We start from the raw sequence: 27,723 nt of genomic DNA, 5'->3' as shown, positions 1-27,723 counted from the left end.
TTAAAGATTAAAATTGCCAAATTTTTGTCTATTTCATAGGTATTTTCCAAAAAAACACCTGATGTACTGTTATTGGTTAGCTTTATGGTATCCATCCTTCCCTCATATTACTACAGGTCCTAGTCATTAGTCCACACTGTCTGCCATGTTGCTCATCATCTTCAGGAAGAAGCTGTCACACTCCCAGCTCCCAAGTGGGTGGCTCATTGGCTTGATCTAATTAGCATAGTCCAGTGCCCGGCCACCTGACCCCAGTTAGGTTATCCCAATAAGCATAAGGTATGGTTAGAGGAGAGAAATGCATACTGTCTCTCTTTTTTTTAAATTTTTATTTATTTATTTATTTTTGGCTGCGTTTGGTCCTCGTTGCACGAGGGCTTTCTCTAGTTGTGGTGAGCGGGGGCTACTCTTCCTTGTGGTGTGCGGGCTTCTCATTGCGGTGGCTTCTCTTGTTGCAGAGCGTGAACTCTAGGCATACAGGCTCAGTAGCTGTGGCACACGGGCTTAGTTGCTCCGCGGCATGTGGGAATCTTCCCGGACCAGGGCTCGAACCCGTGTCCCCTGCATTGGCAGGCGGATTCTTAACCACTGCACCACCAGGGAAGTCCCCATACTGTCTCTCTTAATGTGGATGAGGAGGCAGAAGGATGCTGGCAACCATTTTTCAATAAGGGGATCAACTCAGAATGAAGCCACCATCACTGAAGAGAGGAGACAGAAATTTTAAGCCTGTTTGAGTGGAAGTTTCTCTTACTTGTCAACTCCTAAATGGTACAAACTACCTTTTGATTTTAGTGATCAAATATGCTTCTTTTTGTTTATTTTATTTCATGAAAGTTCTTTTAGCTTTAGTAATTCAATCTTCTCCTTTGGGGAGATTTACTTTATTGTTCTTTTTCTAACTTCTTGAGTAGTATGCTTAGTTCATTATTATAGACTTTTTTCATTTCTAATATTTTCACTAATTCCATAAAATTTCCTGTGAGTCTCACTTTGGCCGTATTTCACAGGATTTTATATGTACTGACCTCATTGCCATTCATTCTATATTGTTTTTTATTTCACACTGTATTTCTTACTTAACCCAAGAGTACTATATGGGTGTTATTTAATCTTCTGACGGATAGTTTGGGGGAGGGACAGGGGCTTCTCCTTTTTCTCTATTAAAAATTATATCAATATGGATTTAATTATTTCCACATTCTGGAATGTGTTGAGGTTTTCTTTGTGCCTAGTATTTGGTCAGTTTTATTGAATATTTCATGTGCGTTTGAAGTAAAAGTGTGTGTTTTGAAACAGAGTTCTAGCTAGAACTGACTGGATCAGGCTTGTTGATTGTGTTATTCAAATCCTCTAACACTTCAAATATTTTATATCTATAAATCTGTTGATTCCTGAGCGGTTTATCATGAGAATTCAGAGTTTGTCTATTTCTTCCTGCAGTTCTAACAATTCTTGCTTCATGTTTGAAAGCTGTGTTGTTAGGAGTGCAAGGTTCATGCCTGCTGTACCATCTTGATGGGTTATACCCTATCAGTGTAAAATATGCCCGTTGTCCTATTTAATATTATTTCTTTTTACAAAGATCCAGATCGTAGAGTTCATTCCTAACTCTGCTGTAATAATTGGTTAGGGTATAATTTTATATTTTGTACATGTTTCTTACAGATTTTCCTTGGGGTTATTTTGTACCTTTTACAGTTTCTTGCTTTGAACATTTAATTCATTTATTTTCATTCTTTGTTATTCGATAATAAATACCTTTAAGGTTATAGATTTGCCTTGACCACACTCAAAAAGTTTTTTTAATGCATTGCTCTAATTATTAGTATTTTCTAAATAGTTTACAGAATGTTTTTATTTCCTTGAAATAAGTTAACCAACTTTATTTTTAAAATTTTCAAGTCATTTGTTTTATTTCACTTACTCATTCTTATTAAATCTTTGTTTCATTGCATCATCGTAAAATATGTGGCCTAAACTAGTTCCACTTATAGGGAAATTATTGTGGTTTTCTTAGTAGTCTAGTGTGCAGTTGATTTTTATAGATGTTCAATCCCTCAAAGATAGACAAAGCTGGAGAAGACTCTCCCACTGCAAGTGAAGTTTTTCCATTTCTCGTGTATCACTGTTTGATGTTGTTACTGATGACCAGCTTTAATGTTACATAGTCATTATAATTTTTATCTTTTTTCAACAGAAAGTAATTTTATTTTTCTGTTTAAAGCTTTTGTTCTGAATTACATCTCTAGAGATTAATATTGTCATTTCTATTTTTGCTTACATATACTTAATATAATTTTGCCCATCTTTTACTTTCAACTGCTTCATATCACTTTGTTTTAGGTGAGTCTCTATTGAGTAGCATGTGAGTAGATTTTTTTCTACCCAATATAAGAATCTCTGACTTGTAAAAGTAGAGGTTTTTCTTTGTATTCACGTTGGCAGTGATAACGGATATGCTTGGTCTTTATTCAATTATCTTGGTTTTATTGGTTCATCATTCCCCCCGCAAAACATTACTTTCCACAAAGGCAGAAGAGTAGAGAGAGTTTTGCTTCTCTGGATTTTCTTTCTTCTCTCTCTCCCTCCCTCTTTCTCTCTCTTTCCCCCAGAGGAAATCTGATTGTAGGAAATCTGATTTTCTACCATGTATCCCTAAAAATAGTTTGTGTTGCCTGTTTTTGAATTTCATGCAATATGTACCATTTGGTGTCTGAATTCTTTCACTCAGCAATATGTTTTATGAGATTCCCATGTCACTACATATAGTGGTCTGTTCTCATTGCTCGAGTATTCCGTGCATTCATCCTGCCTTTGATGGCAGCTGGGTAGTTTCTAGTTGGGGCTCTACCCAACAGTGCTGCTGCCAACAGTCTCATGTGTCTTTCCTCCTGCATACGTGTATGATGTTTCTAGGGCTCACAACCAGGAGTGGAACTGCAGGTTGTGAGGTAGGCACATTTTCTGCTTTGCTAAATGATTCCGAAGTTTTCCACAGTGCTGGCCCCAGTCCATCTCCTCTAGCAGCGTAATGAGCAGCAGTCTCATTACCCATGATCTTGACAACACTGGCAACGGTGCGGAGCAGGAGTGAGCCGTCCTCATGGACAGTCCCTCAGGGGATTCTTGGGGTGGGGACTTCAGTGGAGTGGTGGAGAGGGATCCCAAAATGTCATTTATTCTGCTGATTCATGAAGACCCAGGCTTGCAAGCTGCTTCCTCTCAGGAATTCACCTCCCAGGCCCGAAACACCTGGCCTCTACCCATGAGCTGTTCTCTTAAAAATGCAAAGTGGGGGCTTCCCTGGTGGCGCAGTGGTTGAGAGTCCGCCTGCCGATGCAGGGGACGCGGGTTCGTGCCCCGGTCTGGGAGGATGCCGTGTGCCGCGGAGCGGCTGGGCCCGTGGGCCATGGCCGCTGAGCCTGCGCGTCCGGAGCCTGTGCTCCGCAGCGGGAGAGGCCGCAGCGGTGAGAGGCCCGTGTACCACAAAAAAAAAAAAAAAAAAAAAAAAAAAAAAATGCAAAGTGGGAAAAAGGAAAACTTCAGTTCCAGCTCAATCAGTCACAGCAAGGAACTAGCCGTCCCCCTCTCAGAGCCTCAGTTTCCATACCTCCAGGGGAGCCATGAGAAGGGCTTCATAAAGGAACTTGCACTGGGCACTGGGAGTGCCTCACAGGCCAGGCACTAGGCACTGTCACAAGCCAGATACCTGGCGCTATCACAGACTTAGGGTTAGGGATACAGGGGCCCCATCAAGGCCAAGGCTGAGCCCAGGAGGCAGTGTCTCGGGCCAGACAGCACGTGCTGTCACAGGTTCAGGGCAAGGCATCAGCAGCACCATTCCAGAGAGGTGTCTGGCAGCAGCATCACATCATGGCTCTGGCAGGCCACATTGTCTACTTAGCCTCCTGCTGCTGCCCCAGCTGGGTGAGCCCCCAACCCTGGGGCGGAGGCTCACTCCCTGCTGCCCTGCATGAACAAACCATGAGTTCTAGAATTCTCACACAATAGAGATGCCCTGTCCCACCCTGCCTCCAAGTCCCATAACGAGGACCAGTGAGGGCCGTGCAGTTGCTTGCCGTGGCATGTGGGCAGGGAGATCTTCAGGGCCTCGCATCTCCATTTCCTTCTGCCAGGGCTGAGAATAATCTCTATGTTCAAGGTAGGGCTTTGGGAGCATGGGAGAGAGGCAGGAGGGCTTTGTTTGCCTGGGTGCCTATGTCCACTGTCCTCATGCCTGCATGGCCTCCATTTGTTCCTGATGGGCATCTCCTCATCAGACTGCATGGTGTGCCAAACCTGGGGACCCAGACAGTGTCGAGGCAGTTCCTGTTTGCCAGTGACCATGAACATGAGGAAAGAGCCTTATTAAAAATGGAAACAAAGTAATATCCATGGAACGGATTTGGGAGGCACAATCTCAGAGAACTGGGACTTGTGATGAGGACGATGTGATATGTGGGGGACTGCTCATCCCACATAAGGTATCATTCACATGGCTTATACCTCAACACCCCCTGAAGTGGGCTTTACCAATATCCACATTTCACAATAGGAACCTGAGGCCCAGAGAACTAAGCGCTTGTGGTGCCAGTATTCAGTACCAGTTTTCAGCAGACTCTTTGGGGGTAAAAAGTGTGGGACCCCATGTGACAAGGTCTCTGGGCTCCCACCCTAACTGACCACATGTAATCTTGTGGTGGCAGCCCTGATTCAGGTCACCTGCCAGCTGTCCATTCTGCCCCTTGGCAGAAAATTTGCTGGCGTGGCATCTGTTAGTAGGAATGTGTTCCCCACCTTAGGGAATTTGTCCTTTTCCTTCACTGTGTGACTCCCCTTCCCAGACCAGTTCCTTGAGTGAGTGAGTGAGTGAATGAGTGCTCTCCTACTCTGTGCTGGCCTCAGGTATCTGTGACGTCTGAGGGTGGTGAGGATGTGCACTGCTCCTTGTAGCTAACTGCTGTGCCTGTGATGATGTGGGGGTGAGGGTCTGGGACCTTGTAGGGACAGAGGTCATGAGCCAAGACACACATTCCCATTGCCACATGTGAGTGCACGGGGTGACATCGGAATACAGCTTGTGAGTGGGAGCACTTGGACTCGAACTCCAAGAAGGGGTAGAGGTCGTCCGCAGTGGAATCTGTTTGAGCCACTGAGTGTCCCCCATATATGGAATGGTATCACTGTGTCTATGACAAGATTGATCCGCAACACCTCATGCCCCCAAATTAATCCATCATGGCTCCCTCCAGATTCAGCTGCTGTTCTTGGTGCTGGCATCTCCAGGCTGAATCCTGCACATCTTGTATAAGGTTTGGGGGAAGGAGATCAGAGTCAGCGTTGTCCTGGACGTGAGTTGTGAGGAGTACTGTTCTCTGAAACTGAGGAACCCACTGAGGGTGTGGAGCACAGAAGCAAAGCCCAACCCTACCTCTTAGAGCTGTCACTTTTTTTAAATTTAATTTAATTTAATTAATTTATTTATTTTTGGCTGTGTTGGGTCTTCGTTTCTGTGCGAGGGCTTTCTCTAGTTGCGGCAAGCGGGGGCCACTCTTCATCACGGTGCGTGGGCCTCTCACTATTGCGGCCTCTCTTGTTGCGGAGCACAGGCTCCAGACGCCCAGGCCCAGTAGTTGTGGCTCACGGGCCAAGTTGCTCCGCGGCATGTGGGATCTTCCCAGACCAGGGCTCGAACCCGTGTCCCCTGCATTAGCAGGCAGATTCTCAACCACTGCGCCACCAGGGAAGCCCAGAGCTGTCACTTTTAAAGTAGCAAAGTTCATTCTGTGGGACCCTGGGTCTCCAGGGCCTAAGCTTTGTGAGAGAGGGAAGGGCAAGGCTTTGGAAGCTCTCTCTTTCCTACCAAAGTCTCCATTGGAGCAGGCTGTAATCTGAAACAAGGTAGCCATAAGCCCACCACAGTATATGAGAAGGGCTGGAAATGTGGCTCCCCCTTGGGGGAGACAGAATATAAGACAGCAAGCCATTGGACAGAAACATGGGCAAGAATGGAGCAATGAGAGGGCAAAGCAGACGAAACTCCATGGAGATGTTGGGGCTTGTGCAGGTGCCTGTGGATCCCTGTGGGGAGCCACTGGTTGAGGGTAAAGGTGACCAGCCATGGGAGTGTGTGGCAAGGGGACCAGCCATCCACATCTGATAGCAGTACCAGGAGCCCTGGGACATGGTGGAACAAGACCAAACATCAATGGTTTGGGACCCTCTGAGGGACTGCTATGAGGCAGAGCCCAGTAGATTTTTCTGCTAATGTGTATGAGTTGCAATAGATTATTAGCCTGGTCTGTTGATTGTTGTACCCTCTCCACCACCACCACGGAACGCGCCCCTGCCGCCCCCCTTCGCCCCCCGCCCCGTTCCCAGGCAAGGACGAGCCTTGCTTGCTGCTGCTGAGTCCCTGAAGCTCTGGTTGGCACTGCACACTGAACTGCTGAAGGGAACACTTTCTGGAACCACGTCTGCTTGAGACAGTGTAAATACATGTCCAACTTTGCCTGTATGAGGAGGTCCATGACCGCCTGTGACAGCTTCTTGGGCAGCCCAAACTTTACAGCAGGCTATACATAAGGAACCTTTTAATTTGTCTTTAGTCTTGGTCTCCAACCTTTGCTGTAGAATTTCTCCCTTTCCTGTCCTCAGTGATGTTCAGTTATTAAATAGCAGTCCAAGGTGGTCCAGTTCAGAATCTCAATCTCCTATCCATTTCAATGCAGCCCCCACTGCTCCCATTCCTACTGTTGGAGCCAGTGAGGGGCAAGGAGGAAATTGATAAGCATCTCTACTCATTTCCTGGTATGGTCGCAGAGAGCGCACCTCCAGGGCTGGTGGTCTATGGAGGCATGCCCTGGAGTTGTACAATGTGACATCACTGTCCATTGCTTTCTGGCTACAACTGACTAGCAGCCCTGCTCATTGTGCCCCATCACTTAGCGCTTACTGACACTCACCCCTCTGATGATTCTCTCTTCTCCTTCACTTGTTGTAAACAAGGGAGAAGGGATGAATCCTGGGCTGACGGATTGTAAGAAGCCCTGGAGGGGTTGTCTGGTCCCCGTTGTTTGGAGGCTGTCTTTATAACATGGGGCTCCTGCTGCCTCTGGGCCTTTGGTTGCTACTTTGGGGGTGATGAGAAAAGCCCCTCCCTGCATGTGCATGTGGCAGTGGCTCCTTGTGACGGCTGGAAGTCTGAGGGCTGCCCTTTGCTGCCTGAGAGTCTGCATGGGGCTGTCATGACCCCCTCTCTACCTTTTTTCTAAGGGTCCTGGTTCCAGGCCTGTGGTCAGACTAACATCTCCTGCAAGAATGTGAAGGGGAAGCTAGCAGAGGTGGGCAAATGGCCATGGCAGGTGAGCATCCTATTCCTGGGCGCGAACAACTGCAGTGGCTCCCTCATCCACCACCAGTGGGTCCTTACAGCTGTGCACTGCTTTCAGAGTTCAGTCAGGGTGGCCCTCCAGTCTCAGGGACTTTGCTTTCTGGCCTAGGAGGCCCTGCTGAATCTGGGGATCCGGGAGTAGGGGCCTGGCTGGGTAGCCCTGTGCTCAGCCTGTGTCTCTCCAACCATTCCATGTTTGACCTCACTGCTGGTGATCTGCCTCCTACCCGTGACCCTGCAGATCCAAGGACCCCAGATCATACTCCGTGAAGATGGGAATTCAGTGCCTCTCAGAAAATGGCACCAAACTCTCAGTCACTCGCATCGTGATTCATGAGGATTTCACCAGCCTCATGTCCCAGGATATTGCCCTCCTGAAGCTCAGGGACTCTGTCTCCTGGTCCCCCCTCATTCAGCCTGTCTACCTAACCCTAAACTCAAGCCATTTCTTGGATCCATGTGCTGGATGATCGGGTGGGGACAAACATATACTCGAGGTAAGTGAAGGCAGGCCGAGGTCCCAAGACACCTGCCTCTTCAGAACATAACTCCACCACGGGCTCCTCCATCCATTCCTTTATTCACTCATTCATTCCATCAGCAAATATTTCCTGAGCACCTACACGTGCTGCACGTTGCCCTGAACTCTGTTGATAGGAGGATATACACAGTGCCCTGGTGTAAAAGACACTCATGGCGTGTATGGACCTCAGTTCCCAAAGTTAAGTTAACTCCAATGTCAAGCTCTCACTTTGCCGCCTGGAAGGAAATTAATCTTTGGCTATTAATGGGATTTCCTGTCTGCAGGTGGCACAAGGACTGTGGTCTCAGGGGGGTACCTAGGCATTGGGTGGCCATTGTAAACACTTGTTACCTTGAACACCAATAATTCCTGTCCCTTGTTGGTGTCATTCTGAGGTCCTAGAATTGAGGAGCCTTTGTGGGGTCCTGCCCTCCAACGGGTGGCTCAGTCTGGGCTCTAGGGTCTTGCCACATTGGCCGGTAGCCATGGAGCAGTGCCCAACCATTCACCCTCATGGAACGTGAATTACTGGGGTAATCTCTCCTTGGCTTCATTCAGTGCTTGGATGTTGGTCTGTGCCCCTCGGGAGACTTTTTAATGAGCTCGGGCTTTTTCAAAAGTCAGATTGTGGTTTGGGGCCTTTATACATCACTATCCCAGGAAATGACCCTGCCTCCCACATTACGAATCTGGATAGCTCCAAGATGGAGATGTGCCAAAGAGCTGAAGGGATGACGAGGCAGGATCTCTCTCTTCAGAGACCCCACAGCCCTCCTACAGTCTTCAGGAGGTGGCTGTCAAGATTGTAAACAACAAGATCTGCAATCAACAAACAGTACAAGTTCCTCTTCTTGAAGGGCCAGAAAAAGTTAATAGGGAATGACATGATTTGTGCCATCTTACAGTGGGGCATGGACACCTGTCAGGTGCACAGTGTCTAGACCCGGGCGAGAAGACGACTTTCAGTGGTCATGCATTCCTTTCCACATGGCACTGGGAGACCTTATGAAAATCTCCTTTCCCTGGGCTTCAGTTTCCCAATGTGTAAAATAAGGGTGAAAATACTTTCACTCCTCTCCACAATTATGGTTAATAATGGCAGTACTTCTCAGGTTATTTGAGCACTTCTGAACATCAGTCACATGCCCAGATCTGGGCCAGATGCCGGTGGAACGAGTTTAGCATAAATGGCATCATTCTGTAAGCAAGCTTCTGCTTCTTGCATCTTCTAGTCAACATTGTTTTTGAGATTTATCCATATTGATACATGCCTCTGTAATTCATTAATAGCTCTATCTACAATATTCTCTTTTGTGAATATTCCACAGTTCATTCATTCTCTTGTTTATAAACATTGAGGTAGCTTCTAATTTTTTCATATCGCATATTCTGCTGCTCTGAATATTCTTACACACATCTCCCTATTTACATGTTCCAGAATTTCTCAATATGGTGCATCCTGCAAGGAACTGATGGATCATAGGCTGTGCATACTTTCATCTTTAATAGTCATTGCCAAATTGTTTTCCAAAGTGATTGTATTAATCTATATTCTTTTTTTTTTTTTGCGGTACGCGGGCCTCTCACTGTTGTGGCCTCTCCCGTTGCGGAGCACAGGCTCCGGACGCACAGGCCCAGCGGCCATGGCTCACGGGCCCAGCCGCTCTGCGGCATGTAGGATCTTCCCGGACCGGGGCACGAACCCATGTCCCCTGCATCGGCAGGCAGACTCCCAACCACTGCGCCACCAGGGAAGGCCCTAATCTATATTCTTAGAGCAGTGTTTGAGAATTCCATTGTTCCATATCCTTGTCAACTTTTGGTATTGGTCAGACTGTAAAATGTTTTCCATTCTGAGGATGAGAACTAGAGAAATAGTATCCCTTTGCGGTTGCATGTACCTGTCCCAGTTACTAATGCAACTGTGCATCCTTTCATATGTTTATTCACCATTCATAATTCTTTTTATGTGAATCACTTGTTCAGATAGTTTACACATTTTTCTATTGTTTGCCATTTTCTTTTTATTATATTTTTATGTTTGGGATACTGATTTTATGTTCATTGTGTATATTGCAAATACTTTCTTTTTGATCTTGTATATACTCTCCTTTGCTCAACAGCAATTTAGATTTTTTAAAACAAATTTTTATTGGAGTATAGTTGACATAATGTTGTGATAGCAATTTAGATTTTATTTCAATCAAACATATCTTTTTTTTCCTTTTTGGTTTATGCTTATTTAAGAACGCCTTCATTTTCCTGAGGTTGTAAAGACATTTTCCTATGTTTTCTTTTTCCTAAAAGTTTGGGAATTTTGGTTTCCACATTTGGGTCTTGAATCCATGTGCATTCATTTTGTGAATGGTGTAATTTAGGGGTCTATTTTTATTTATTTTGTGTATGGACTACCAGTTGTCCCAGTGTCGTTCGCTGAAAAAACCATTTGCTATACTGGCTGTCACCACTTCTCTCATAAATCAAATTTCTGTATACACAGGGGATAATTTCTTGAGTTGGACACCTTCAAAAAATTTTTTTTCATTTTTAAGACAAGTATTTCTTGTGGTTTTTAAAATTGAAGTATAGTTGATTTATTGTGTTAGTTTCAGGTGTGTAGCGTAGTGATTCAGTGTTTTTGCAGATTATATTCCATTATAGGTTATTACAGGATAATCAGTATAATTCTCTGTGCTCTACAATATATCCTTGTTGCCTATATATTTTATATATATTGAATAGCGGTTTGTATCTGTCAATCCCATACCCCTAATTTGTCCCTCCCTGCTTCCCTCTTCCCTTTGGTAACCACAAGATTGTTTTGTATATCCGTGACTCTGTTTCTGTTTTGCGTATACATTCATTTGTATTATTTTTTAGTTTCCACATATAAGTGATATCATGCAGTATTTGTCTTTATCTGACTTATTTCACTAAGCATAATATTCTCTAGGTTCATCCATGTTGCAGATGGCAGTATTTCATTCTTTTTATGACTGAGTTATATTCCATTGTTTTATATATATATATATCTCACATCTTCTTAAGCCAATTGTCTGTGGGTGGCCACTTGGGTTGCTTCCATGTCTTGGCTATTGTAAATAGGGCTGCTATGAATATTGGGGATGCATGTATATTTTTAAATTAGTGTTTTTGTTTTTTCCAAGTATATACCTAGGAGTGGAATTACTGGATTATATGGTAGCTCTACTTTTAGTTTCTTAAGGAACTTCCATACTATTTTCCGTAATGGCTGCACCAATGTACATTCCGACCAACAGTGTACAAGGGTTCCCTTTTCTCTACATCCTCTCTAACATTTGTTATTCGTAGATTTTTTTTTTTTAGTTTATGATCATTTTATTTCAACTGGTTTTTAAAATCATAAATGAGGTTTTGGAATCCAAAGTCAAAACATATATTCTTCGTAGCCTCAGAATTTGGCAAGCAATTCCAGACCTTGCTTTCCAAATCCAGTCTTCTTTGCTATTTTTCAGAGTCTGAGCCCTAGTTTTTAAACTACTCCATTCTAAACATACAATTTTGGATAACTATTGTGCACTTGTTAATACGATTCTTCTGAAAACAGCCCATCAAATATAAAGAATAATGGTTTCTGTCTGAGTATCAGCAGAGAGGGAAGAAAAACTAAACACCTATCAAAAAATCATTTCTTCATTTAAAAAGTAACAGAACCAGTGCTGTTCTCTGCCATGAAAGAGAACATGCAAAATTAAATTACTTTGTAGACTTTGGTAATGTTTTATTACCTACACAGGCCTCAGTCTTACTTAAAGATCATATTTTTACGCAAAGTCACCGTCAGGATTTATTAAGTAAAAATCCTGGGTACTAACATGGTCCTAAATGTGCTATTCCAAAGAGGAACAGGTTACTTTTGAGGAAGAGAGCTGCCTCGGTAATTTCCCTCAAATGCTTATTTAAATAAACACAGTTAATGGAAATTTTTTAAACCAGCTTTGGGTACTATCTAGCCCACTGCCCACCAAACAGAAAAGGAGATCAAAACTTTCTTTCCTTATTCAGGAAAGTTTCACCTTTACTTTTAAGATTACAACCTTTTCACCTTTTATGACTGCCTCATACAATATTTAAATTTTTTTTAATTCTGCATTTCAGTGTTGTAAGAGTTCTTTTTCAAGTGATCTTCACAACCCAGAACACAGACAACAGAGCGACATTTTCAAGTCACACTGTTTGACAATAACGAAGAGATGAAAATGGACGGATGTCTGAAAATATGTATTCCCTTTGCTCCAAAGGTGAGCAAACTTTTAACATGTGAACAACACAGAACTCCATTCCTCTGGAGATCCCTCAAACTCAGAATGCTTCCGTTTAATACATCAGTATACTATTCTTAAAAATTAAAGTTTGGTCACTTGGAAAGACTGAACAAAAGTTATTCCCCTCCCCCCCAAAACAACAATAAAACAGCTGTAATCACCCCTTTCTCTCCCCACAAAAAAGGGAAGTAGTTGGGGCTGAAGCCTGTAAATCTGAAATTTCAGCTCCTAAAACATCGCTGCTATTTGCTCAAAGGTGCAAGTCCACATATTTCCTCCTCCAATACTTCCCCCATTTATAAGTTTATTTCCACACACGCATGCACATGCACACGCGCACACATAACACACTCACACATGTACTCTTACTCTCAAGTAAGACACTTTTTTGTGTTTGTTGATAAATTATGAGGATTAGAAACTAGATGTGTACAGGGTTTCATAGGTGCTTTGTAAACATCAGAGTCACTTGAGTCCTTTTCTCCAAAAGCCTGAAATCAAATTACACAACCAGGGATCGCTGCTTTCCCTGACGCTGTTCACAGGCTGCATATTGACAAAGGGCAGAGAAAAAGTCCTCATAACTGATGTTCAGGTGGGAAGGCAAAGAGACAATCTCAGTCAACCTTATGTGCCAGGGAAGAAAGCCTAGTGTGCTGTCCACAGGACCAAACTTCAATAGTAAATCAGGATCAGGGAAACCATTTGAACTAAGTAAACTGTCTAACATATCTACATCCAAATCTGTGCATTTCTTTTGCTGCTGAGCTACTAACTGGCAGAAGTCTTGAGCAGCTCTCACAATATCTACTATTCCATCTTCTGGGGACAGCACCTTCACTGCCGATTGGCAATTTAAAACTTGATCATCTTTGTCATTACTATTTGCAAACTCTGGTGAGTATTTGGACCAATCTAAGCCCAGGAGTTCCTGCTGTTGTTTTAAAATTTCATCCATCAATCTGGAATTATTTCTTTTGAGAATACCTTGGTGGTCGTAGAAGCTAATGTAAGAAACGCCCACGGCCATACACCACACCACGAGGCTTGCGATGTCCCAGAAGAGAAGCTGGGCTCCTGCTCCTCCTCGGTGATCACCAGGCCCATGTGCACAGGCAGCTTCTCCAGGGAACTGCCGTCCGCGCGCCAGCGTAGCCGCGGGTGGTCGGCGGCCGGGGTCGGGCCCCCCGCGTGGATGCCGGTGGTGACGGCGGTTCCTACCTTTCCTGCCGACAGCCAGGAGCTTGGGGAGCGTGAAGCCGAGCGGCGCTAGGACAGCGGCGGAGGCGGCCCGACGGCAGCGCCACCAGATCCAGTTCCAGGTGCCGGACCAAACACGGAGCCAGGAGGTGAGCATGCGGTGCAGGCAGAGCAGAGCGTGCAGCACCCGCCACACCAGCTTGTACACCCTCGTCATACTCTCGTGGCGCCCGGGCACCCTACTTTCTCCTACACCCGCAGCGCGACCGCTTCTCATCCGGCCCTGCAGCCGGCGCGGGCCATCTCTCCGCGTTCCCCCGCCCCCCGCACTCGAACCCCTTTCTACTGCCAACACCTCACCTCGACCCCGCCGCCATCTATTCGTAGATTTTTTGATGATAGCCTTGCTGACAGGTGTGAGGTGATACCTCATTGTCGTTTTGATTTGTGTTTCTCTAATAATTAGCAATGTTGAACATCTCTTCGTGTGCCTGTCTTCTTTGTAAAAATGCCTAGTCAGGTCTTCTGCCCATTTTGATTGGATTATTTGTTTTTGTGATATTGAGTTGTATGAACTCTTTGTATATTTTGGATATTAACCCTTTGTCAGTCACATTATTTGCAAATATTTTCTCCCATTCCATAGGTTGTCTTTTTGTTTTGTCAAGGTTTCCTTTGCTGTGTAAAAGTTTTTAAGTTTAATAAGGTTCCATTTGTTTATTTTTGCTTTTATTTCTTTTGCCTTAGGAGACTGATCCAAGAATAAAATTGCTCTGATTTATGTCAAAGAGTGTTTCACCTATGTTCTCTTCTAGGAGTTTTATGGTTTCATGTCTTACATTTAGGTCTTTAAATCATTTTGAATTTATTCTTATATATGATGTGAGGGAATGTTCTAACGTCATTGTTTTACATGTGGCTGTCAAGTTTTCTCAGTACCACTTGTTGAAGAGAATGTGTTTTCTCCATTGTATATTCTTGCCTCCTTTGTCATAGATTGACTGTAGGTTTGTGGGTTTCTCTCTGGGCTCTATTTCTGTTCCATTAATCTCTGTGTCCATTTTTGTGCCAATACCATGCTGTTTTGATTACTGTAGCTTTGTAGTATACTCTGAAGTCTGGGAGAGTTATATCTCCAGTTTTGTTCTTTTTTCTCAGGATTGCTTTGGCAATTTGATATCTTTTGTGGTTCCATATAAGTTTTAGGATTATTTATCCTAGTTCTGTGAAAAATTTCCTGGGTTATTTTTTTGTTTGTTAGTTTGTTTTTTGCGGTATGCAGGCCTCTCACTGTTGTGGCCTCTCCCGTTGTGGAGCACAGGCTCCAGACGCACAGGCCCAGTGTCCATGGCTTACAGGCCTAGCCGCTCCGCGGCATGTGGGGTCTTCCCAGACCGAGGCACAAACCCGTGTCTCCTGCATCGGCAGGTGGACTCTCAACCACTGCACCACCAGAGAAGCCCTCCTGGGTATTTTTATAGGGAGTGCATTAAATCTGTAGATTGCTTTGAATAGTATGGCCATCTTAATAATATTAATTTTGAAATCTAATAACACAGGATATCTTTGCATTTCTTTCAGTCTTCTTCAGTTTCCTTCATTAATGTTTTATAGTTCTTAGTGTATAGGTCTTTCACCTCCTTGGTTAAGATTAACCCTAGTTTTTTTGTTTGTTTGTTTGTTTTTGACACTATTTTAAACAGGATTTTTAAAAACTTTCTCTTTCAGGTATTTCATTATTAGAGTATAAAAATGCAACAAATTTCTGTATATTCAACTTGTATCCTGCAAAGTTACTGAATTCATTTATTAGTTCTAATAGTTTTGGGTGGAAACTTTAGGGTTCTCTATATAGAGTATCATGTCATCTGCAAAGGTGACAGTTTTACCTCTCCCCTTTCAATTTGGATACCTTTTATTTATTTTCCTTGTCTGATTGCTGTGGCTAAGACTCCCAATACTATGTTAAATAGCAGTGACAAGAGTGGGTATCCTTGTCTTGTTTCTGAATTTAGGAGGAAGGCTTTCAGCTTTTCACTGTTGAATATTATGTTGGCCCTGGGTTTGTTATAAATGGACTTTATTATGTTGAGGTATGTTCCCATATGTTGTTGAGATACCCACTTTGATGAGGGTTTTTATCATGATTGGATGTTGAATTTTATCAAAGGCTTTTTCTGTGTCCACTGAGATGATCATGTGGTTTTTGTCTTTCCTTTTGTTAATGTGGTGTATCATATTGATTGATTTGTGTATGTTAAACCATCCATGGGACCCTGGAATAAATCCAAGTTGATCATGGTGTATGATCCTTTTTATGTATTGTTGGATTCAGTTTGCTAATATTTTATTGAGGATGTTTGCATCTATATTCATCAAAGATATTGGCCTGTAATTTTCTTTTTTGGTAGTGTCTTTTTCTGGCTTTGGTATCAGGGTAATGGTGGCCTCATAGAATGAATTTGGGAGTGTCCTCTCCTCTTCAATTTTTTGGAATAGTTTGAGGATAGGTGTAACCTGTTCTTCCTATGCTTGGTAGAATTCCCCAGTGAAGCTGTCCAGACCTGGACTTGTGTTTGCAGGGAGTTTTTCTGTTTGTTTATTTGTTTTACAGATTCTATTTCACTTGTAGTCATCAGTCTGTTCAAATTGTCTGTTTCTTCTTGACTCAGTCTTGGCAGGCTATATGTTTCTAGAAATTTGTCCATTTCCTTGGTATTGTCCAATTTGTTAGCATATAACTGTTCATGGTATTCTCTTATGATTTTTTGTATCTCTGTGATATTGGTTGTTATTGCTCCTCTTTCTTTCTTATTTTGTTTATTTGGGTCCTCTTTTCTTCTTCGTGAGCCTGGATAAAGGTTTATCAATTTCATTTATCTTTTCAAAAAACCAGCTCTTGGTTTCATCATTCTTTTATATATATATATCTTTTAACTCTCTATTTTACTTATTTCCTTTCTGGTCTTTATGATTTCCTTCCTTCTGCCGACTTTGGGCTTTCTTTGTTTTTTTTTTTTCTAATTCTTTTAGGTGGTAGGTTAGGTTGTTTATTTGAGATTTTTCTTTTTTTCTTGAGGAAGGCCTGTATCACTATAAACTTCCCTCTTAGAACTCTTTTGCTACATCCTGAAGATTTTGGAAAGTTGTGTTTTCATTTTCATTTGTCTTGAGGTATTTTCTGATTTCCTCATTGATTTCATCATTGACCCATTGGTTTTTTAGTAGCATGTTGTTTAGTCTCCACGTGTTTGTTCTTTTCCTATTTTTCTTTCTGTAGTTAATTCCTAGTTTTACATCATTGTGGTCAGAAACATGCTTGATGTAATTTCTATCCTGTTAAATTTGTTGAGGCTGGTTTTGTGACCTAGTGTGTGATCTAACCTGGAGAATATTTCATGCCCACTTGAAAAGAGTGTGTATTCTACTTTTTTTTTTTCTTTTTTGGATGTAGTGTCCTACAGATATCAATTAAGTCCAACTGGTGTTTGGTGTCACTTATGAACTCTGTTGCCTTACTGTTTTTCTTTCTGGATGATCTGTCCATTGAGGTCAGCAGGGTGTTAAAGTCTCCTACTATTATTGTATTTTTGTTAATTTCTCCCTTTATGTCTGTTAGTATTTGCTTTATATATTTAGTTGCTCCTGTATTGAGTGTATATATTAACAAGTGTAATATCCTCTTCTTGTATTGATCCCTTTATCATTATATAATATGCTTCTTTGTCTTTCATTATGGTCTTTGTTTTAATGTCTATTTTGTCTAATATGAGTATTGCTACCCCCACCTTCTTGTCATTTACATTTGCATGAGATATCTTTTTCTATCCCCTCACTTTCAGTCTGTGTGTGTCTTTTGCCCTGAAGTGAGTCCCTTGTAGGCAGCATAATGAAGGGTCTTGTTTTGTTTTGTTTGTATCCAATCAGTCACCCTATGTCTTTTGATCAGAGGATTTAGTCCATTGACATTTAAAGTAATTATTGACAGGTATGTACTTATTGCCATTTTATTCCTTGCTTTCCAGTGTTTTTGTAGTTCTTATTTTTTCCTTTCCTCTTTTTTTTTGTTTTTCCCATTGTGGTTTGATTATTTTCTTTCATAGTATTCTTGAGGTCCTTTCTTTTTGGTTTTTGTGTATACAAAACCTACAATAGGTAGGTTTTTGATTTGTGGTTACCATGGGGTTTATATATATTGACCCCTAATTATATCTATTTGCTTTAAACTGAAGTCATTCAAGTTCAAATACATTCTAAAAGATCTACATTTTTTACTCCCCTCCTCCAGATTTTGTGTTTTTGATGTCATGTTTTATATCTTCATGCTTATCCCTTTACTGTTTATTGTAGTTATAGTTGCTTTTACAATATTTTTTGTTTTTTTATTCTATGTACTGGCTTACTTAAGTTATCTTCAATCCTTACTATATATTTGTTTTTCCTATTGGGATTTTCCCTTTCGGACAGATTCTTTCTTCTTTTCCATTTAGAGAATATCCTTCAGCATTTCTTTTAGGGTAGGTTTGGTATTGCAGAATTCTTTTAGTTTTGCTTGTCTGAGAAATTATTTCTCTTTCTTTCTGTTCTAACTTATAATCTTGTTGGGTAGACTATCCTAGGTTTCAGGTTTTTCCTTTTCATGAGTTTGAGTATATCATGTCACTCCCTTCTGGTCTGCAAAGTTTTTGCGGAGAAATCAGTTGATAGCTTTATGGGGGTTCCCTTGTACATGACTCTGTTTTTCTCTTGCTGCTTTTAGGAGTCTCTCTTTATCTTTAACTTTTGACATTTTAACTATGATATGTCTTGGTGTGGGCCTGTTTGGATTCATCTTGTTTGGGATCCTCTGTTCTTTCTGTACCTTGATATCTGTTTCCCCCTTTAGGCTTAGGAAGTTTTCAATCATAATTTCTTCAAATACATTTTCAATCCCCTTCTCTCTCCCTTCTCCTTCCAGAACCCTTACTATGCATATGTTGGCACATTTTATATTATCCCATAGATCTCATATTTTTCTTTCTTTTTTTTTTTTCCATTTGTCTGTCTGTCTGCTGTTCTGATTGGGTTATTTCCATCATTCTATCTTTCAGATCTCTTATGTGTTCTTCTTTGTTATTTAGTTGGCTATTCATTGCTTCTAGAGTGCTTTTTATCTCAGAAATTGAATTATCTACTTTTGATTAGGTCTTTACAGTTTCTAGTTCCTTGTTAAAAAGCATCTGTGTTTATATTGATACTCTTTCTTAATTCACTTAGCACTTTTTTTTTTTTTTTTGCGGTACGTGGGCCTCTCACTGTTGTAGCCTCTCCCGTTGCGGAACAGAGGCTCCAGACACGCAGGTTCAGCAGCCATGGCTTACGGGCCTAGCCACTCCGTGGCATGTGGGATCTTCCCAGACCGGGGCATGAACCCATGTCCCCTGTATTGGCAGGCAGACTCTCAACCACTGTGCCACCAGGGAAGCCCCACTTAGCATTTTTATTAGCAACTTTTTTTTTGAAATTTCCCCCTTTTCTTTTTTTAAAATTTTTAAATTTATTTTTTATTTATTATTATTATTATTTGCAGTACGTGGGCCTCTCACTGTTGTGGCCTCTCCCGTTGTGGAGCACAGGCTCCGGACGCACAGGCTCAGCGGCCATGGCTCACGGGCCCAGCCACTCCATGGCATGTGGGATCTTCCCGGACCGGGGCACAAACCCACATCCCCTGCATCGGCAGGTGGACTCTCAACCACTGCACTACCAGGGAAGCCCCTCTTTTTTAAAAAAATAAATTTATTTGTTTTATTTATTTATTTTTGGCTGCATTGGGTATTCGTTGCTGCACGTGGGCTTTCTCTAGTTGCGGTGAGCAGGGGCTACTCTCCGTTGCGGTGCATAGGATTCTTATCGCGGTGGCTTCTTTTGTTGCTGAGCACAGGCTCTAGGCATGTGGGCTTCGGTAGTTATGGCACATGGGTATTAGCAACTTTTTGAAGTCAGCGTCTGGTAGACTGATTATCTGTTTCATTATTTGGTTTTTCAAGGGTTTTCTTTTGCTCTTTCAGCTGGGAGTAGTTCCTCTTTCTTTTCATTTTACTTAACTTTCTGTGTTTCTGTGAATTTAGGTGAAACAGTTATCTATTGTGGTCTTGAAGTGGTGTTTTTATGTGCGAGTGTCCCTACATAGACTGTGTGTGCCCAGTGTCTTTGGTGTGAGGGCTGGATTTGATGCAGATGCCAGCCACTTCTTTCCTCATGGTGTGCTGGCCACTATCACTTTGATAGAGGGTGTGGCTGGTGATGGAGGAGCTAGAGCCTGCACAGGGTGTGAGGTGGGACTTCCTCTCTGCTCCCTGGCTGTGGCTGTCCTGTCAGGGGTGGAGTCTGCTCCCACATTGCTAGAGCAGAAACTCTGAGGTCGGGCTTGAGCCAGCTCTGTTCCCTTTAAGTGTGTGTTTTTCCTTCTTGCTGCACTGGGGCTTTTGCCCCAAAGGAGGGGAGTGATGAAGTAAATGGGGCTGAATTGGAATATGGTTGATTTATAATGTTGTGTTGGTTTCAGGTGTACAGCAAAGTGAATCAGTTATCTATATCTATATAGATATAGATAGATATATCTATCTATATACATATAGATACAGATATATCTGTATCTATATCTCCACTCTTTTTTAGATTCTTTTCCCATATAGGCCATTACAGAATATTGAGTAGAGTTCCCTGTGCTATACAGTAGGTCCTAATTAGTTATCTATTGAGAAGTTTGACTTTAAATCAAGTCTAGCTTTGTGACTATTGCGTGACTATGGATATTCTGATTTCTGGACTGAGATGTTTATGTGACAGCGTAATCATACTGATTATGATTACATTAATCACAGTGAGCAAAACGTTCTGACTCTGCCCAGTTTTTACCCAGGATCAGAGAAAGAACTCACCCCTTAAATACATTTTAAAGGGACAAAGGGGATTCCAATGAAGATGCCTTTTGTGTTCAATGTACCATTTACACTTTTCCCTGTCCTTTGTCCATGTTTTTCTGTTAAACTACTTTTCTTTTTATTGATTTGTAAAAACTGTAGATATTATATGCTGTGGTAATTGGTAAAGGAACATCATGTCTTTTTCAACTTAATTTTAAGTGGTTCATAAGTATAGGTGTATACATACACACATACTTATGGAGAGAGAGAGAAGATAAAACAAATATGGTTAAACATTAAAGTAGTGAGTCTGGGTAAAAATATTATGCTTGTATATTTTCTGTAAGTCTTAAATTATTTCAAAATAAAAAGTTAAAAAAAAAAACTTTAGGAACCGGAAGTTTTAACCCTTTGTGAAATGCTTTACAATATTTTACACTACTTGTCCATGATTTACCTTTTTTACGTGTGGATTTCTTCCCATAGAGTTAATTATTAAAATTTTCATATGTTCATATTTATTGTTATTTCCCTTAATGATTGTAGTTTTTGTGCTGTGCTTAGAAATATCTTTCCTACCCTAAGATTATAAAATTCTTTACTCATACATGTTCTTAATTTTTTCTTTAAATATTTTAATTTTGATTCATCTAGAAGGGTGAGAGAGGAAACCAGTTTTATTTTTCTCCAAATGTAGCCAGTTATGTCAATAATTTTTATTGAATACTTTTTTTCGGCAGTGAATTAGAAATGCCCTCTTTATTATATCATACATTCCCATCTTATTTTTGTGTATTTCTGCCCTTTGCAGTCTCATTCGTGTGCCACCACTCTTTTTAAATTATTGTAGCTTTATAATTCCTTTCTGTATGTGGTAAGGCAAGTCCTCCTTCATTCTTCTTCTTTCTTTTTTTTTTAACATCTTTATTGGGGTATAATTGCTTTACAATGGTGTGTTAGTTTCTGCTTTATAACAAAGTGAATCAGTTATACATACACATATGTTCCCATATCCATTATTCTTCTTTTAAAGAATTTACCTTGCTCTTCTCCCATGTTCATTCTAATTGAACAATCTTTGTCTCGAGGTATTTTCTGATTTTTTCTTTGATTTCATTGTTGACCCATTGGTGTTTTTTTTTTTTAATTAATTAATTTATTTTTTACTGCATTGGGTCTTTGTTGCTGTGCGTGGACTTTCTCTAGCTGTGGCAAGCGGGGGCTACTTGTCATTGCAGTGCGTGGGGTTCTCATTGCAGTGGCTTCTCTTGTTGCGGAGTATGGGCTCTAGACATGCGGGCTTCAGTAGTTGTGGTGCATGGGCTTAGTTGCTCCGCAGCATGTGGGATCTTCCCCAGCCAGGGCTGGAACCCGTGTCCCCTACGTTGGCAGGCAGATTCTTAACCACTCTGCCACCAGGAAAGCCCGACCCATTGGTTTTTTAGTAGCATGTTGTTTAGTCTCCAAGTGTTTGGTTTTTTTTCCCATTTTCTTTTGAACAATCTCAGTATAATACTAAAAGGAAAATCATGTGGTGATTTTGGGAAAATAGACTCTATTTTGCTCTATTTTATTTGTGTCCCTAGAGCTGGAGTTTATATAGCTTTCTCCATATAATTACTGCATGCTGCTTCTTAACTTTATTCCTAGATATTTTATATTACATCTCTATTGTAATATAAAATGTTTTTTTCAGTGTATTTTCTGTTTGTATTATATATTGATTTTTTGTGTATTTACTTTGTAATAAGCAAAATTCCTAGATATAGTGGATATAATGGATTCTCTTTAATTTTGAGACATACCATCTGCAAACAATGGTAAATTTGTCTCTTACTTTTCAATATGTATGCCTCTTACTTCTTTCTCTTGTTTATTGCAATGTCAAGAATCATATTCCAGAACAATTGCTCTGTCTTCCAGGGGACACTGTGTTATCTTGTTTTAGGTATGTCTTTTAATAAACAGTGTAATGCTCAGTGCTATATTTTTCAACACATTTGGGAGGCTTTCCTTTAATTCATTTACCAAGAAGAATGTTTCTTTTTATCCCCCTACTTTATGTATTGGTTTGATTTTCTTTTTCCACTCCACTTTTCCCCTGTAGTGGTTTAAAAGTTGTCATATCTCAACGTCATTGTACTACAGATATTTTCCACACATGTATTTAAACTTGACTTAACACCTAGAGTTAATCAATGTCTACTGCTTCCTCCTTAGCAGGACAAGAGCCTTCCTTTTCACTTGCCTCATTTCCATCCCCCAGACTCATCTTGTTGAAAACATCTGGGAGTTCAGCTCACTGAACCCTTCTGTTATATCCAAGAGTTTTTAATTCACTCTCTTGGGCTTTCCAGGTTTATGCCCATATGAGCTACAATTAGTGATGATTTTGCCTCTTTCGTTTTCATGATTTTTACTTTTTTCATTATTTTGGGTACTGCTCCCCAAAAGCAACCTGGAATTGTAGCTCTACTTTTTCCTGTTTCTTACCTTCCTGGAAGTTCTTCCCACACTTCATCATGAAGCATGTTGCTAACGTGGCATATCATCTGTCGAGGAGAGAGCCATTCCTTTGTTTCACTGTGGCATTTTATTTCAGGAATGAATGCTATGCTTCGTAAAATGTGGTTTCTGCAGCTATCACGATGACTCTACACTCTAACTCAGCTAGAGTGAGTTAGAGATATGGTTGACTGGACTCCATATCTAGAGTGCTGAGTCAGTTCCATGAACAGATTCTTCATGTCCATTTACCCTGCCTGCCAGGATTAGCCCTCCCTGGTCATGGTGTGCTTTGGTTTCATTCATCTGTTGGATTCAGATTTATAATATCGTTTTTTAGAATACATTTAATTTATTTGTTCATCCAACAAGACACCCCGTGCTGGGCTCTGGGCCAGGCACAGGATAGTGTTGGTGCATGGCCCAGGAAAGGTACTGGCCCTGGAACAGCAGTCCTATGAGACACCATCCACGCAGCCTTTGCGTTTTGTTTTGTCTTCCTCCAGTGAGGCTGGGCTCCACCGAAGGTGTGTTGAGGAAGGCACCCCCTTTGTCAAGTTATAGAATCACAAATATGCTTCACTTGAAAGCACAGTCTATGTTCTGGAACATTTGAAATAACATAAATTATCTGCTCCTTGAATGCTGGATAGAAGTTGCTTGCGAAACCACATAGGCCTGTTTTCCTTTGAAGGGGTAGTTCTTGAGCAATACTTTAAGTTGTTTTGTCCGTGATTATTGGATTTTCTTAGAAATTATTCATTTCATCCAGATTTTAGATCCATAAAGAGAAAGTTATAAATAGTCTTCAGATACTAGAAAGTGTATTTTCCCTGGGTCTGATTCTAGTCTCTTTTCTACTTATATCACAAAGTATTTGAATTTTCCTTCTCTTTGAGTTTTTCTTGGTAGGACTTACAAGATATTTATTTTGTTGTTGTTTTTTAAGTACAATTTATTGATTTTATTCCTCAAGTCTATGATTTTTTTGCTTTCTAATGCATGACACCTGCTTTTTGTCTTTATTAATTCCTTTTCAAGTGTCTTCAGCTGAATGTGCAGTGATAAATAATTGATGATGACAATAAATAATTTATTTTCATTCTCTCTTGTTTGGTATTAAAGTATTTAGACTAAGACTCTTCTGTGTGAAATTCAGGCCCGCATCCCATGGGCTTTGCAATGTATGGCCTTCTTATCTTTCTACACTCTAACTGTAGATTTTAATTCTGTTTTTACTTTAACATTTTTGAAAGTTAATTTTTTTTTCTTTGATGGGGGTGGTTCACATTTTGTTACTGGATTCTGGCTTAATTTCATTGTGGTAAGAGAATGTCCACTTACAAGATCTTTCTCTCTCTCTTCTATTTTCTCTCTCTCTCCCTCTGAGTTCTCTTTTTCTCTGGATTGCCAGAGTCCAGTCAACCATATCTCTATCACTAGCTTGATTATCACTGGCTTGATTTTCCCCTTCATCTTCCATTTTCTCTCTCCACAAAAGGCCCCTACTGAAATCTGTTTAATACATGTCTTTAAAGAAGTCTGTATCTTTGAAAAATGCGTAGTGTTGCTATGTGTATATTTTACTTTGCATAAATGATGTTGTGCTGCAGTCCTCTCCTGTATTTGTTTGTTGAGGAATCTCAATTTGTTCGAGAATCCACATTAAATAGTTTTATTCTTTCCAGTCATTGCCCCCATATGCCCTGTGTCAAATCTTCTTCCCTTCTCCAAACATCATTTTGGGCAGAGCTCATAATTTTCAGTTACTTTCAGTTATTAAATACCTTGTCATATTATAAGTCTCAATTTAAAAATCAATTTGATTGGAACTTCCCTGGTGGCACAGTGGTTAAGAATCCGCCTGCCAATGCAGGGGACACGGGTTCAAGCCCTGCTCCAGGAAGATCCCACATGCCGCGGAGCAACTAAGTCTGTGTGCCACAACTACTGAGCCTGCACTCTAGAGCATGCGAGCCAAAACTACTGAGCCCGCGTGCCACAACTACTGAAGCCCACGCGCCTAGAGCCGGTGCTCTGCAACAAGAGAAGCCACCTCAATAAGACGCCCAGGCACCACAACGAAGCGTGGCCCCTGCTCACGGCAACTAAAGAAAGCCTAAGTGCAGCAATGAAGACCCAATGCAACCAAAAAATAAGTGAATACATAAAAGTCAATTTGATTTAAACTTCGCCAAGCCCTACTCCATCTCCCTCCTCTGGAGCATGGGGATCTGGACACTGGGAGCTGACAACTGGGTCAGCCTAGACATGGAAACCTTCAAGTCTCCCTCAACTCACTTTCTCTGCTTGTTAATTTTCAGGGTTTCCTTAGATAGGCTAAAATTGACCTCTAGTTGGTTTTAGACAGAGAAAATGCCCTATCTTAATTCATCATCTATCTTCAATGAGATTTGGTGTCTTTCATTGAACAGATGGTCTTAACTTTGATGTAATTAAGCCTAACACATTTGCCCTCTTCAGGTTTGTGGGGTTTTATCTTATTTTAAAACATGTGCTTCATCCCAAGTCATAAAGTCATGGCCTTACATTTTTAATTAGCTTTATCTTTCTCACTTTTCACATTTAGAGTTTTATTTCCTCTGGAGTTTTGTTATGGCAGGGTCCAACTTCATTTTTCTCCATCAGTTTCTCCACCATCTACAGCAGAGACCTCCTTTCTCAGTCATGACACTTTCTGGAGCATGTGCCAAGTTTCCTCCACCTGCAGGCATCTGGCTGGCTCTCCATTGCCCCATTGGTCTATTTTTCAGTTTCTATGCTAGTACCGTGGTTTCTATAATTATAGCTCTGAAATAGATCTAACTCTGTTTAGATGTTTCTCCAGTCCCCAGCCTCTCCAATTTGCTCTTTTTTTCTCAAACCTGTCATAGAATTCATGGACTATTATCCTTCAATATCAATTCTAGAATCAGATTGTCAAGGTCCTGAAAAAATCCTGCTGACATTTTATTTGGAATCGCTTGAACTTTAGAGGTCAACATAAGGGGAACTGACATTGTTATAATTTTTGACTCTTTCACTCTCTGTTGAATACAGATAAAAGAATATTTATAAAATGTGTATGGAGAATAAAGAATAACACAACCAACACCAATACCCTCAGCACCAAGCCTATAAAATAGTGCATTACCAGAAACTTGGAGGCTTCCACGTGATGATTACTGAATCTCAAACCAGGAAGGCTCTGATGCTGCTTTGGTTTTTCTCTGCTGGCTGGCATTTGCTCTTGGTGCCTCAGCTTCCCTGTGTGCAGGGTGATGTTCTAAGAGGACATGTTCTTTAGAGTGTTTTTTTTGTGGGAGTTCGCTGAAGCATGGCTTGAAAGTGGGTTCCTTCAGTCAGAATCTATATTTGCTTCTGCCAGATACCTGGACATAAAAGCAACCCAGAACCTCTTTAAATGACATTCTTGGCTCAAGTTTTTTTAACCACCCAGACAGTGTGAATTCAAGTTGCAAGTTCACATGAGGGCAGGTGTTCCTAGTTTATCGTCACTCGGAAGGTGTGGTCCTTTCTGGGAGGTATAGTTTTTTGCAGGAGGTTTCCTCTTGGGCTCCCCTCCTTGGGCAGGCCCTGGGTTTTGCCTTTCGTCTTCTGCACCCATGAATGAGGCTGTGAAAACCAAAGCTCAGTTTCACTGGGTTTGGCCTATGGCTTTGGGGCAAAAGTCATCTTCTGGGCTTTGCTGATGGCTCTGTGTTTTAGCCCTCCCTTGGGTTTTGCACTCTGAGGAGTCTTTATTTTCTTGCTAGCTCACCCATGCATTTAAAATCTCACAGGTTTAGTTATCTTCAGCAAGGTGGGAAAGGGGATCTAGTCTTCCATACTGTAGGAAGCCAAATGTTGAGAACTGACTTTTTTACATTGTTTTAAGTTGCCTCATCTAAGAACAACGGTATATCTGTACATTAATGTGGGTCTTCTTTTGTGTTCTTAAGTATAGTTTTATTATTTTTTCCTTACATGTTTTATGCACTCTTCATTAGATTATGTCTTATAAATCTTGGTTTACACTACAAGAAAAAATATACATATATGTGGGGGAGGGAGGGAGGGAGGGAGGGAGAGCATGAGCTGTTTTTCAGATTTATAAAACTTTTCAACAATACAGAAGAATGTAAGAAAGTTTTAAGAAAATCATAAACCCACCATCAGCAGAAATAACAGCTACTACTTTTTGATGTATGCTGTTGTAAACATTATTCTTATACGTGCACCTGCTTTGCACAAAGAGAGAGGGGGCAGGTTTGCATTTCAAATGGCTCATTCTGTAAGCAGGATTGTAGGAAAGAAAAAAGTCAAGGGCAACACCTTGGAGGCCCACCACGATTTAAAGAGAAGGCAGAGGAGGGGACCGGCAGTTATGGTCAGGGAGTTAGCAGGGGAATGCAGAGAGAGCCCATTGTGATCCTGAACTTGGGCCCCAGTGCAGTGCTTCCATGTCACAGAGCAAGTTCATAGCCATGCGTTGATATCAGGGACAGCACGGGCCTAACACAGCTCGTGCTAAGGATATGGCCCCGGAAGGTGCAAGTTTATTTGTCCAGGACTTGCAGGGAGGCCTTCCTGCTGCCTCCTTTATGCCTCCCTTCCTCCCCTCCACAGGGTAACTCTGGCAGTTCCCTTGTCTGCCAAGTGAACCACACCTGGATTCAGGTGGGGGTGCTGAACTGGAGCTTTAGCTGCAGCCGGCACCGCTTCCCGGGCATCTACACCAGCACCTCCCACTTCACCGACTGGATCAAGAAACAGATCAGTGATGTGAGGTTCGTCAGTAGGGCCGGGCCAGGCTTCCTGAACCTGGTCTTCCTCACTGGCTACATTCTGCTGGTTTCCTTGGGCTCCCCGTGGCTCCTGTGA

At 41.6% G+C, this 27,723-nt stretch overlaps 1 protein-coding gene and 1 pseudogene across 1 annotated transcript; one reads left to right on the top strand and one right to left on the bottom strand.

Annotated features, from left to right (window-relative positions):
* The first annotated feature begins 145 nt into the window (after positions 1-145).
* LOC132432895 (serine protease 46-like) lies at positions 146-27,723 on the top strand. Its single transcript, XM_060023766.1, is given in 7 exon segments — positions 146-194; positions 7,279-7,454; positions 7,636-7,810; positions 7,813-7,893; positions 8,678-8,751; positions 8,753-8,845; positions 27,469-27,723. Coding segments are annotated over 7 exon segments (903 nt in total).
* LOC132431662 (dehydrodolichyl diphosphate synthase complex subunit NUS1 pseudogene) lies at positions 12,666-13,766 on the bottom strand (annotated as a pseudogene).

This window comes from Delphinus delphis, chromosome 10, assembly GCF_949987515.2.
Source record: "Delphinus delphis chromosome 10, mDelDel1.2, whole genome shotgun sequence".
NCBI classification, from domain to species: domain Eukaryota; kingdom Metazoa; phylum Chordata; class Mammalia; order Artiodactyla; family Delphinidae; genus Delphinus; species Delphinus delphis.
This window is presented reverse-complemented; position numbering and strand designations above follow the sequence as displayed.